The sequence below is a fragment of the Balaenoptera musculus genome, chromosome 10 (assembly GCF_009873245.2).
Source record: "Balaenoptera musculus isolate JJ_BM4_2016_0621 chromosome 10, mBalMus1.pri.v3, whole genome shotgun sequence".
In the NCBI taxonomy this organism is placed as follows: domain Eukaryota; kingdom Metazoa; phylum Chordata; class Mammalia; order Artiodactyla; family Balaenopteridae; genus Balaenoptera; species Balaenoptera musculus.
In genome coordinates, this window is record NC_045794.1 from 98,295,427 (window position 1) to 98,309,121 (window position 13,695).

General features: G+C 47.8%; 1 protein-coding gene across 8 annotated transcripts in view; it reads right to left on the reverse strand.

Moving 5' to 3' along the window:
• The window catches only part of PACSIN2 (protein kinase C and casein kinase substrate in neurons 2), a 136,690-nt gene that overhangs the window by 35,819 nt on the left and 87,176 nt on the right, over positions 1 to 13,695 (reverse strand). For all 8 annotated transcript variants that reach the window (XM_036864614.1, XM_036864611.1, XM_036864613.1 and 5 more), the window contains one exon: positions 5,891 to 6,029. In XM_036864614.1, the coding sequence (XP_036720509.1) occupies positions 5,891 to 5,950 (60 nt within the window). In that variant the 5' untranslated portion in view covers positions 5,951 to 6,029. The remainder of the gene's footprint in view (positions 1 to 5,890; positions 6,030 to 13,695) is intronic.

The following is a 13,695-nucleotide window of genomic DNA, read 5'->3' on the forward strand; positions in this document are numbered from 1 at the left end:
CAGCCTCACAGCATTTGCCAGATGTAAAAGTCACTTCTGTCTGTTTATTCATGCTGCACCCTCAAGGCCTACAATAGGATCTGGCACATAGTGGGTGCTCTGTAGGTGTTTACTGAAATAATGATTTCTGTTCAGTATTACGGCTATTTGCATACATATTTTAATTCCAAATATTTGTTTGTAAGCTTCTTATGAGCAGGGCATATCTTATTACCAGCATTAAACCTTATCCTTTCTCTGATTCACCTGTACATTCAATCAACAATCATTTAGTGTGTCAAGCACTGTGCTAAGTATCAGATTCCCAGGAAAGAATCACGTCTTTGCCCCTAGGGAGTTCACAGCCTAGAGGGAGAAGCAAACGGTACAGCATGCTAGGCAGGCATGCGCGAAGGCTGCCTAGTCCTGCCAGGGAGGACCAGGGAAGGTTGCCCGGAGGAGGGGCTCCCCGGGAAAGAAATGGAGGTCAGGCTGGAGAAAAGACCACTGCTCTCAGTCCCTACCCTCCCAGGCAGGGAGACAGCTTTTGGTGGATGGGAGCCTGGGGGGGCTCTGCTTGGCTGGAGCCCAGGGCAGAGCTCCTTAGGAAGGGCCAGGTGTCCAGCAGCTGCCAGCACATGCTCAAGTCTTAGGCATGCTAAAGAGTTTACTTTGAAGTTGATGCAGAAAAGTGAAGCTTCCTACCCGGGGCAGGGAGTTGCACAGGTTTGCTTTTCTGGATGGGCTACCCTGGTTGCAGGGTAGAGAACAGATGGAACGCGGCACAGGGGAGGCTAGTGCCCTAATGCTTGGTCATGGTTCAGCAAATGCTAGTTTGCTTGAAAGAATGAATTAATGGTTCTATTTAGAAACTTTAGTGAAATAAAGGTAAGCCACCAGCCTGCTGGGAGCTGTGTTAAGTGCTGTGGAATAGTGATAAGGCTGATACACCCACAGTAAGGCTGCCATGCAGAGAAGTCCATCCAGATCTGTGTATGTGGGAGGTGGCTGGAGAACACATGGAATGGACCACTGCTGCTGAGAGGCAAGGTGACAGTTACTTTCATACACCTCGTGCTTCCACTCACGGCACCCACCCAACCGCCCATGACTGCCCGCCACTAAAAATGTTGGCTCTGGGGTCCCAAGACTGTGCCCTCATTTTGGGACCCCAGGACTCAGCCCAGGGCCTGGATCGTGGCAGGTGCCAAATAAGGCTTTATGGACTCCATGAACAGGGGGCAGCAGCATCTTCTAAATATGTTACCTACAAAATTGGTCTAAAAGGATGGGAAAAGTACACACCATTCCACACGGATGGCTTTCCAGACGAAACACTGACGCACATGGAGATGTTCTCATGTGATGTGCTGTGTCCACAGTGCTCGAGTCTGAGAGGACCCTGCAGGGAGAACCTTCTCTGAAGGAGACGGCAAATACTAGTCACGTGCCAACTCTTTAGGGCTAACGTTCCCAGAACATTTTACAGCAAGATATTTATGTCCTCTTCATCTCCAAAATATCCTTCTCCTCAAAGGCTCCTTGTGCCCACAGAGAGTGCAGTACAGGCCAGCCCCAGCCTGGCTTCAGCCGGGGAGATCTGAGCTCTAATTGCACGTACTGCTGACAGTTGAACAGAGCTCCTGCCTCAGGGATGAGGCAGATGCAGGGCCCAGTTCCTGAAATCAGCAGTTTGCCCTCCCAGCCTGGCCCCAGGAGCCCTCAGAGATTCAGGCAGCAGCCCTCAGGCCTGCTGGGGCCAAACCCGCTGTCGTGTTCCCAGAGCCTACGAAGGGCAGAGGGGGGCCAGGCTTCCTAGGAAGCACTGGTAACACTTGAAAAGCACCATGGCCTGCAGCCTAGGCTCTCTCTGTACCCCAGCCCCCAGAGCCAAAGAGGAGACCCAGAAGGAGGGCCTGGAAGTGAAGGACGTGGGGGACACCTGCAGGCTCCCCGCACGAGCCAGGACTTGCCAGAAGCGACCGAGCCACCCACGCCCCACTGGGGAGCCTGTGGGCAGGATGTGCCAGCCTCCAACTTCAGCCAGCTGGTGGCTAAAGGAGTCATCCTCTTGGGGAACCACCTCCACTAGGCCTCGACCTACCTAATCCCACATGACTTCTCACCTCCAAAACAGACCCTTGGCTCCAAAGAGGTCAAGATCCTCAGCCCTCTGCAAGGCCATGCTCATTCCAACCTCCAGACGTTGCTCCAGCCTAGAATGCTGTCCGTGCTCCCAACTCATAGCCCAGCCCCACCCACCCCACACATCTTCTCTGGTGATGCCAGCAGCAGACCCCTCTCCTCTGAATACCATGACCCTGAGAAGCAGAGCTGTGGCTTGGCCTCACTGCCCTCACTCTCCATGGAGGCCACCATCCTATCTCCTCCCAACACCTTCACTGTGGGAATCAGATATCCAACCCTCTTCTCTTCTGAATCGTTTACTACGGTGTTGGGGATACAGAAAGTGTCCCCTCCAAATGCCCACTAAATACTTCTGGCTGATATTATGTCCCTGTGGGTAATCTCTCCTCCCAAGATCACTACTTGTTCACTCATTCATCTAGCAAACATCTGAGTGCTTAGTAAGTACCGATCCTGCCCATCTTCCATGCTACCTTTCCTGCCTCCCACCCTAGGGGGAGCCCTACCTCCCCCTTGCACCCCAGCAAATTCTGCAGCACCTCAAACAATGATCTGTCTCCTCCCTCAGGGAGCTTACCTCCAAATGTCACAGCCAAAGGCTCCTGGAGGGCAGGGCCATGTCCCTCCCATGCAGGCACACAGCCAGCATGCAGAAGATGGTTCTGGAATGACCCACTTCAGTTAGCACCTTTTGGTGGGAAGGAGTAAAATTAAGCACAAAAGACTTTTCCACCTCGAGACCGCAAGGCTTTCTTTAGACTGTACAGCTCTGTGGGTCACACCAGTGAGAAGCGGCCTTCCATGGGGAAGAGGGAACTTGCTGGCAGCTTGGGAGCTGTGCACCTGGCAACGTGCGCCTAAGCTGCTCAGAGACGAGCAGGGCCGGTTCAGCCCGAGCAATCCAGGGCACATCCACCAGAGGAGGAGGAGGAGGGCGGCACTGCTGATTTATATGAGATGAAGAGTAATATCAGGGACAGCATCACAAGATGAGCAGAGCCTGAAGAATCCTTAGGATTCTTCATACAAGAGATGTTCTTGTCTACCGACATCGCAGTTAAGAATTTAACAGGGTGCCTAAGGGTTTACATCAATGACAGGACTTGTTCAAGCTACTTGACTTAACATATGCTGACAATACACACTGGCAACTTTCACCTACTTTTTTCTTTTTTAACCAGCAGCTGAAGACTTCTGTAATAGCACTGTATTTAGCTACTTAATTTTTCCACAGCAGCTTCTGGCATCTGGGTAATTACGGCAACGCTGACCAACACACCCCAGAGGAACAGATTATATGTCGTGTGTGTGCTGCTGGCCCCCCATCCCCCAGAGCAGAGGGACAGAGCTCCCAGCCAGCACCTGTCTTGAGGCCTGACACCACTTTACATGCATTTGTTCCCTTAACTCTCACAATCCTAGGATGTGGGTACTGTTAGTATCCCCATTTTACAGATTGGGAAAGTGAGAAAACGAAAAAAAAACTTGCCTAAAGCCACACACACACAGTTAAGTGACAAGGCAGGGAGTCAAACCCAGGCCACTGGCTCCAAAGCCTGTGTCTGAACCTGTCCTGCTGCCTCTCCTGGTCTATCCCTCACAAGGCCGTTCGTGTGCTCTAGCCTCTCCATACTACCACCTCGCTCAAGGCAGGCGCTGATGGCAATGTCACGACAGTTACCAAACAGAAAGTTTCCCCACGACTGTAAAGGATTCTGTCCATAGTTTCAGATCAGTGTTGAGAAGAACAGGAACCTGCATGTCTAAAGGCCAGCTTCACAGGAGCTCACAGGAAGTCTCTGCAGCCAGCACCAGCTCCCCAAGTGCTTCTGCAGTGCTGGCGAGGCCACAGCCTCCCCAGAGGACAGCAGGCGGAGCTTGCCTGCCTGTGAACCCAGGACTGCATACGGGACCAGAGGGGCAGTCCTGAATCCCAGCGATGTCCCAGAGGCACCTCCACACTGCATCTTGGAACTGCCTGTTCTGATCCATTTTTATCTAGTTTTACCACCGACCTTCCCGCATGCTGTGAGAATGCACCTGACTATGCCAGGGAGCTGCTGCTGCTGAGCGGCTGGGATGCGCCGCGACTCCGTTGCTGCCCCGTCACTCTTGCTGCCTTCGGTGAAATGTTTCCCAGGCCACATGTGCCTCTCTGGCTACTGAAATTTGAGCTCCAGCCTGGACACCGACCAGGAAGGCTGCTACCAGCCGAGGGGTAGGGACTCAGGCTGTCACATTTCCCCCTGGAACTCACAGGGCCTAGCACACAGGAGGTGCTCAATAAACACACACTTTTAATAAAACGAAGTATTCAGCTAAAAGTCAATAATGACATTTCCCCCAATACCCAAAGAAGAAAAGTGTTGAGACAATTTTGAGTCCATCTTTTGAAAACCTGGGCTCCTGTGATCACTTGTCTCTGTTAGACTATAATATCAGATGGGGGGCTTCCCTGGTGGCGCAGGGGTTAAGAATCCGCCTGCCAATGCAGGGGACACGGGTTTGAGCCCTGGTCCAGTTAGATCTCACATGCCGCAGAGCAACTAAGCCCGTGCGCCACAACTACTGAGCCTGCGCTCTAGAGCCCACGAGCCACAGCTACTGAAGCCTGCGCACCTAGAGCCCGTGCTCTGCAACGAGAAGCCGCCGCAAGAAGAAGCCCGCACACCGCAACGAAGAGTTGCCCCCTCTCACCGCAACTAGAGAAAGCCCGCGCGCACCAGTGAAGACCCAAAGCAGCCAAAAATAAATAAAATAAATAAATTTATAATATCAGATGGTATTTGATGTCAGACAAAATTATACACCTAATTAATCTAAGTTCATAAAACTAATGTATTTTAGTTTCCAGCAAACCCCAGGGCCTCACCCTCATCTTTTGCAGCACTTGAGCCTTTTGTGTCAGGAAAGCACCCACATGGCGCCGATGTCTCCATTCTTATTTCATCCTGGCAACCTCCCTCGAAGACCAGTATCATTTTCCCTCTTAGAGATGAAAACCCTGAAGCTCAGATTAGTCAAGCAACTTGCCCAAGGTCACACAGACAGCTAGTAATGGCACAGCTGGGATCAGAACCCAGATCTTTCCAACTGCAGAGCCAGTGTTCTTTCCACTAAGCCCACAGATGCTGGGAAGGTTCCGGGGGTTTTGCCATACGAACAAAATTTTATCAAACATGGACTTTGCTTTAACCAGCAGGCAGGAAGTAAGTGGGGTTCAGGAAGAGTAACCTCCAAAAAAAACCCACACACACCACAAAATAATCTGATTAGGAAAGGAATTCCTCATGGGCACAGACTGACAAGAAGATGCTCCAGCAAGCTCAAGGGTAGTGTGTTCAGCCCTCCGGCCACTTGCCTGTACTGTCCAACATGATGTCACATCACCGCTGTCCATTTTTCTATACAAAACTCAAAAGTAATGCCGCTTCTCAGGCCAAGCCCGGTAATTAGTGTACGTCACGCCAAGTCATATCAAGGCTAAACGTGGAAAGGAAGCTCTGAGAATGGACAAATTGACAAGACCTTAATTAACACCTCTAACCTCTCTCATTAATCCAACTCTCCTAACAAGGTAAGTTTACCACCTTCACTGAGAGCTAAGCCATACCTGCTGCCACCTAGATCTGACCACAAATGCCTGGCTGGTTTGGGGGTATGTTCATCTCATCCCCCAAATCCCAGCCAAAAAAGAGGGAGGGGGTGTCACGCACGATTGGCGTGGTCTCTGCATTCATCCAGAAGAAATCATGGGCATTACCTCCCAGAAGCTGTCGCTGGACACTTCGACTCCAACGGAATCATCATAAGTGACAGACATCTCTTCAAAGGGTGAGGGAGCAGCAGGGAATGCTTAAATTCAGAGGTCAGCTTCAGATGCTCAAAATCCGTAGACAAACCTATAAAAGAAAAACATATCATTGTGGTTTTAAATTCCCAAGGTAAAAAAGCAAGCCATCTCCATTTCACAACTTCCATTTCCATTACTGCCTTCAGTACAGAGCAGTCTAAAATGTCTCCTTTTGGTGGGAGAAAGTCAATAAACTCTAAACTTGGCACTGACATACATGTGTGTGTTATATGCATGTGTGTGTGTATTTCACAGTAACAAGTAAACCTTTCAACATCTTAATTGAGGAGCTCAAAGAGCTTTCTGCAAACAGTCCGTGTACTTAAATCAACAGATTGATAACCTTAATCGGCCTCATCCCTTGGAGAAGGGGACAGAGAACATGTGAAGAGAACACGCCAAAGCAGAGTCCCTGCATCTCTGGGCCCACTCTGTTCCAGCCTGTCCTACCCATCCGACAGGACTAGGACCTGGGGTAAAATGTGAGTGGAAATAACCCACCTTCGACACCTGACTCCACTCTCCACAGAGTTTCCACCAGGCTTTGCTTGTGTTGGGCACTGTCTCCCCCTTTCCATGACTGGCTCAGTTCAGCCACTGATGCCCCGATTCAGACCAATTTATTCTGACACAGTCTGTGTGAGGGTCAGTTAGAAAGAGTAAAGTTCTAAATCCAAGCAAGGGTAACAGGGTGATTATTTCCCTTGCCAGAGAGAAGAAGTTGAAGGACCCCCCGCTATATTCACAAGCACAAGTCACGTTGATGGAATAACCCGTCCACAACCAGATGAGATTCCCTGACTTCTTGGTGAAAAAGTGATTCCACCCTCCCTTATACATCACCCTGCATTCAGACCACACAGCCAGAGATCTGAAACTTTCCTAACTGCCGCAGTCAGGAGTCCAAAGCCTCAGCTCAGCCACAGGAGGGAGAAGGTAGGGCAGGGTAGGCAGAGTGATCTACATTGTTACACTTAAAGGTACAAGACTTTGCTTTGTTCTACGTACTTTCCCACATGTTATCGTACTTAATCCTCGTGATTCCCTGTGAGACAGTCTAGAAGCAGAGTAAGGAATACCAGCTGCCTGGGCTCTAATCCCAGACCCATTACTCACTAGCTGGGCAACAGTGGGCAAGGTACCTAAGCTCTCTGTACCTCAGTGGCCTTATCTGTAAAAGAGAGACAATACTGCAAGGAACTACTGTGAGGGTCAAATGCAGCAGGACATACAGGGGTGAACAGTACGTGGTCTCCAGTTAACTGCTATGTAGTAAATGATAATGTAATTATTATTAGATAGTAATTATTATCACTATCATTACTTTTATCTCTACTTTACAGCTCAGAAAACTGATGCTAAGGGAGGCTAAGTAACTTGTCCATGGTCACCCAAGCAATGAATGGTGGAGACCAGCAGGACACCAACTGTGCCTGTTTGTTAAGGTAATGTTCTCTCTATCATACCAAGATGTTTTCTAAAAATGATCTCAAATTTAAATAAATCAGGTATCTTATAACCTAAGATCTAACTGCTAATTAAAAGGTTTAATCTGATGTATTTCACAGCTTCCAAACTTGAACACAGCCCTGTACGGACAATAAATTTGAAGTAAAGAGCAAATTATGGTACCTCGAAGCCAAGTGCCCCAAATGCACGCACTCTATAACCAGGCAGAGTCGCATGGGTGCCACACACGCACTCTTCCAGACAGCATGCTGGCAGGATCTCTGCTCCATAATCACAGAGGCAGCGTGTCCTTTTCGTTCCTGGGATATAACAAAGGCCGGACAGGCTTCTCTGGCCTGGGCCCTGGTGCTACGTTTCACAGCATTCCCTTCCTGTGGAATCCGATGCTCTTAGCCAGGGCCCTCCTAGAAGCACCCCAGTCCATGATTGCAACAGCAGAAAGTTTTCTACCCAGAGCAGCTGGTCTCTGCTCCAGGCTCCTCAGGGAATATCTGGGCTTTCGGCTCAGGCGAGTCTCAAAGTGGCCAAATCCAGCCACTGGCTGGGCTGCCTGGCCAGCTCCGGGGAGCAGCTGCAGGGGACAGGTGCAGGGAGATCGGGCGCCTGCTCTGGGCAGAGAAGCAGCTTGACACCTGAAAAGCTCATTTTCAGGAATTCATTTTCTGCCTGGGTTCAGCCCTGGTTTAGACACTAACAGAAGATGAGTTTTGCACAAGATTTATTGAGAGTCTACTAAGTGCCAGGAGCCAAGAAGAGGTTGCCACCAGGCTCAGCACGAAAAGACACAGACTTCTAGGAGCAAGAGACTGAATCACCGAGTACGGATGCCCTGTCCAGTAACAAAACCAAGAAACACCAGAGCTGCAGAGGGCACTGGAGATGAGGCATGGGCATACCTGACCAGTGGAAACAAGGAAAGTCCACCTTTCTTTGCCCAAGTCACACAGTGGCAACTTGGTAATTTTCCCTGTCAGTGCAGGGACCTGTTTCTCACCGAAGCACTGTGCTCAGTGACTGCGACATTCCCAAGATCAAGGCCAAGCTGACTCCACCGGCACCCCGTGTAGCCACAGCCCAATGTGCAATGACTGCAGTCAGCTCACCTATCTGCGTGTGTGCTGTTTAGAGTTGCTTCTAATGCAGAACCAGCTCCCCCGCACAGATTCTCAGCTCTTGTTCCCCATCTCCTCACTTACACATTCTCCAAGCTTATATATGAATGTCATTGAGTAAATGCCATAATCTAAGTAAAACAAAATCAGGAAGGCCAATCTCTTTCTGTAAAATTGTGCAAGGCCTTCCATTTATATTACTAAATGACTTTTGGAAGCTCTGTGCCACCACTTCACTTCTGACTTGTAATAATTCAGAATTGATGACACTTCCCTTCTGAACCCTCAAAGCAGATCTGTTCAGTCTCCTCTAAGAAGTCAGAAGTCAGCAAAGACATTCAAAGTCCTAGAGAGGAAACCGAGGCAAGGCATAAAAAAAACCCAAGTAGACATAGAGAGTAAGAGGAAGAACTGAAGATCTCCTGCCCAAAGAGTTAGTGAGGTAATGTAGATGAAAGCCTAGGATGGTGGCAATCAGGAAAGCTCAGATTCACGAGCTCTACCACTGATGAGCTAGGTGACTGTGGGAAAGCCATTGTGTTCTCTGAGCCCCCGCTTCCTGAGCTGTGTTCTACCAGGTTTGAGCGAGGGTTAGACGAAATGGTGCATGAAGGCCCCAGGATCCCAGGTTGCAGCCCACGGCAGGGCCTCCCTCAGTGGGAGCCTCGCCCTGGGCCAACACCCTTGGCTCCAAGTGTCCTCACTCTTTCCTTCAGCTCCACATGACAGTCGTAAGGCAGACAGGAAAAAAAGAGGGGCCTGGGGGACCAGGGTCTGTACCACAGAGGAAAACCCAACTGGTAACAAGCACCAGTTGACCTGAAAACTCATCTCTGACATTCACAGAGCAACACCAACTTCTGCGGGGCTTGAGGTCAGGCCACCGCGGTCGCCCAAGCGGAATTCTCAACCAGCATCTCCCCAGGTCCCCCTTTCCTGCCCTGCAGTAGGGGTCCTGCCCAACCCTCCACCCCTCCCAAAGCGCCCTGTACCAACCTCAGTGATCCTGGTCTCTCCTGGCTCTCTCCTCCCTCTCTGATAACCCCCTCTCCTTCTCCCCATCACTGGCACGCCCCATGGTCCATTCTTGAGGCTCTCCCTGTACCTCCCAGCAATGTTTCATCCCTTCCTATAACTTCAAACGTCACCCATATGTGGGAAGCAGCGGCACCTCTTCCAAGAGTCAGCCCCTCAATAAAATAAGAATGAGAATATTTTCCTCACAGGACTGTAGGAGGATTAGAGACAGGGAATCAAAGTCATGTGGCATACATCTGACACCCTAGAAGTGGTAGCCATTGCTCTTAAAATCACCACCCAGCAAACCACCAAAAGGTAGTGAGAAATGCCAGTGACTGGGGCTGGATTTGCTTTTTGTTTTCCCATGACTGTTGCTACTGGGATAAGCACTTGTACGAGGCTTCCCCTACCACCCTGATACTATCACCAGCCCTCCTTCACTCAGCAATGGGGAGGCCAGTCATCACCTAATGCCTGGGAAGACATTCTCATGAGCCAGACACTGCACAAAGTGCCTTGCATGTGCTGGCAATCTGCAAGGGTGCTGACCTAGGATGAGCTTCCACTGAGGGAGGCCCTGCCATGGGCTGTGACCTGGGGCCCTGGGGCCTTCATTTAACCCTAATGACAACCCTCTGAGGGAAGTGTTAGAATCATGCTCCTTGTTAAAGGGATCCTGAGTCACAGGAAGGGTAAGGAGCTGGGCCAAGTGGTGGAGTTGAGATCTGAATAAAGGCAGGTTCACACCAGCCATGCTCTTAACCACTGACAGTAACCACCTCAGTGCTGAGCTCAAATCTTCTAGAACATAAAATGTGAAAAACAAAACACTTGCTGCTGTTTCTTTATGAGTTACTACTGAAGTCCAGTCCTCACGGACAGTCTGCTGATCTTAGCCTTCAGATGCATGTGACTTGTAACACTGATTTTAATCTGATTTCCCTCACTAATGTCTTGTATAAATTATATGCGTTGCCCTATGTCCTACCTTTTCATTGCTTAATGGTGCCACCTGTTGCATAAATATTCTTAATTTTAATATAGTCTAACTTATCAAATATTTTCTATTATAGTTAGTGCTTTTTATGTTCTGTTTAAGAAGTCTTTTCTTGGGCTTCCCTGGTGGCGCAGTGGTTGAGAATCTGCCTGCTAAAGCAGGGGACACGGGTTCGAGCCCTGGTCTGGGAAGATCCCACATGCCGTGGAGCAACTAGGCCCGTGAGCCACAACTACTGAGCCTGCGCGTCTGGAGCCTGTGTTCCGCAACAAGAGAGGCCACAATAGTGAGAGGCCCGCGCACTGCGATGAAGAGTGGCCCCCGCTTGCCACAACTAGACAAAGCCCTTGCACGGAAATGAAGACCCAACACAGCCAAAAATAAATAAATAAATTTAAAAAATAAAACAAATAAAATAACAAATGTTCAAGTACAATTGGTGTCTAAAAAAAAAAAAAGAAGTCTTTTCTTATGCTGAGGTCATAAAGATATCATTTACCTTTATTATCTTTTTTTTTTTTTTTTAAAGAAATGCAGAGAAACTTTTTTTTTTTTTAATTTTATAGCTACTTTATTTATTTATTTATTTATTTTTGGCTGTGTTGGGTCTTCGGTTCGTGCGAGGGCTTTCTCTAGTTACGGCAAGTGGGGGCCACTCTTCATCGCGGTGCGGGGACCGCTCTTCATCGCAGTGCGCGGGCCTTTCACTATCGCGGCCCCTCCCGTTGCGGGGCACAGGCTCCAGACGCGCAGGCTCAGTAGTTGTGGCTCACGGGCCCAGCTGCTCCGTGGCATGTGGGATCTTCCCAGACCAGGGCTCGAACCCGTGTCCCCTGCATTAGCAGGCAGATTCTCAACCACTGCGCCACCAGGGAAGCCCCCTTTATTATCTTTTAAATGGTTTTGTTTTGGTTGGTTTTTACTTTTCATACCCAGAAATTAATTTTGTATGTGATATGATATACAAGTTAAGTTTCATTTTTTTCCATATGGATAGCCAACTGTTCCAGCATGATTTGTTAAAAAGAGCTTCTTTACTTCCATATTCTGCAGTGCCACCATTGTCCACAGATGTGTGGATCTTTATGTAGGCTCCCTATTCTGTATTCTGTCTGTTCTTGTGACAATACCACATTGTCTTAATTACCACAATCTTATAAGAGTTCTTGGCATCTAGCAGAAGAAATCCTCCGACTTTATTCTTCAAGAGCGGCTTGGCTATGCTTGGACGTATGTACATATGTATTTATTTAGCTGCACTGGGTCTTAGTTTCGGCATGGGGGATCTTTTAGTTATAGCATGCGGGATCTTTAGTTGTGGCATGGGGGAATCTTGTAGCTGTGGCATGAGGTCTCTAGTTCCCTGACCAGGGATCGAACCCAGGCCCCCTGCATTGGGAGCATGGAGTCTTAACCACTGGACCACCAGGGAAGTCCCACGGCCCTCTGCATTTCCATATACACCTTAAAATCTCCTTGTTCAGTTCCAACCAACCAACCAACCAACTAACTCTGCTGGGATTTTGATCAGGATCTCGTTGAATCCTCAGACCACTCTGAGTTAATGGACAACTTTACAGTACTGAGCCTCCTAATCTGTGGAATGTACTTCATTTATTCAGGCCTTCTTTAATTTCTCTCAGTATGGATCTGTACTCTTTTTATAGAGTTCACGCACACCTTTGGTCAGTGTACGACTCAGCATTTAATATGACATTGATATTATAAATAGTATTTTAAAGTTTTTTTCACTTTGTTTATTGCTAACATATAAAGCAACTGATTTTTGTATACTTACCATGTATCCACCAACTTTGCACTATTTATTTCCTTTTTTTGTACTTATTATTTCTAATTATCTATAAATTCATTTGGATGACCTATACACACATTCATATCATATTCAAATAATGACAGTTTTATTTCTTCCTTTGCAATTCTTAGGGCTTTTATTTCTTTTCCTTGCTTTTTTGCACTGGAGAGGACTTCCAATAAAATGTAGAGATCCTTTCTGGTCTCAAAGATGAAGTATTCAACAGTTCACCATTAAGTATAATGTTTGCTATAGGACTTTTTTTTTTTTTTTTTTTTAAGAACGGTAACTTTTTTTTTTTTTAATCATTTATTTATTTATTTATTTATTTATTTATTTATTTTTGGCTGTGTTGGGTCTTCCTTTCTGTGCAAGGGCTTTCTCTAGTTGTGGCAAGCGGGGACCACTCTTCATAGCGGTGCGCGGGCCTTTTCACTATCGCAGCCTCTCTTGTTGCAGAGCACAGGCTCCAGACGCGCAGGCTCAGTAACTGTGGCTCACGGGCCCAGCTGCTCGGCGGCACGTGGGATCTTCCCAGACCAGGGCCCGAACCCGCGTTCCCCGCACTGGCAGGCGGATTCCCAACCACTGCGCCACCAGGGAAGCCCAGGACTTTTTTTTAAATATCACTTTTCAGGTTAAGAAAGATTCCTTCTACTACAATTCTACTAAGAGCTTTTATCACATACGGATGTTTGTGTAAGATTGGATTTATTTTTCCTTAAATGTTTGGCAGAATTTGTCAGTGAAATAATCTGGGCCTGGAGTTTTCTTTAAGCAGTTCTAATGACAGATTCGAGTTAAAAAGTAGAAGACTAGTCACGTATTTTCTATTTCTTTGTGATGATTTTGTAAAGTTGTGGTTTTCTAGAGAATCCAGTTCACTTTTTCAAATATATTAGCAAAAAGCTGTTCATATTATCCTCTTATGATCATTTTAAAGACTGAAAGACCTGTAGTAATGTTCCCCTTTTCATTCTTGACATTAGGTTTTTGTGCCTTTTCTCTTCATCAGTCTCATCAAAGGTTTATTGACTTTTGTTCTTTTTTTCAAAGAATCAACCTTTTTTTTTTTTTTTTTTTTTTTTCCGGCCGCGCCGGGTGGCTTGGTGGGATCTTAGTTCCCTGATCAGGGATTGAACCCGGGCCCCTGGCAGTGAGAGGACCAAGTCGTAACCACTGGACTGCCAGGGAATTCCGCAAAGAATCAACTTTTAGCTTTCTTTCAGCTGTCTATTGAATATTTGTCCTCTTTTTCCTTGATTTTTTCCCTTTATTATTTCCTTTCTTCTACCATCTTTGG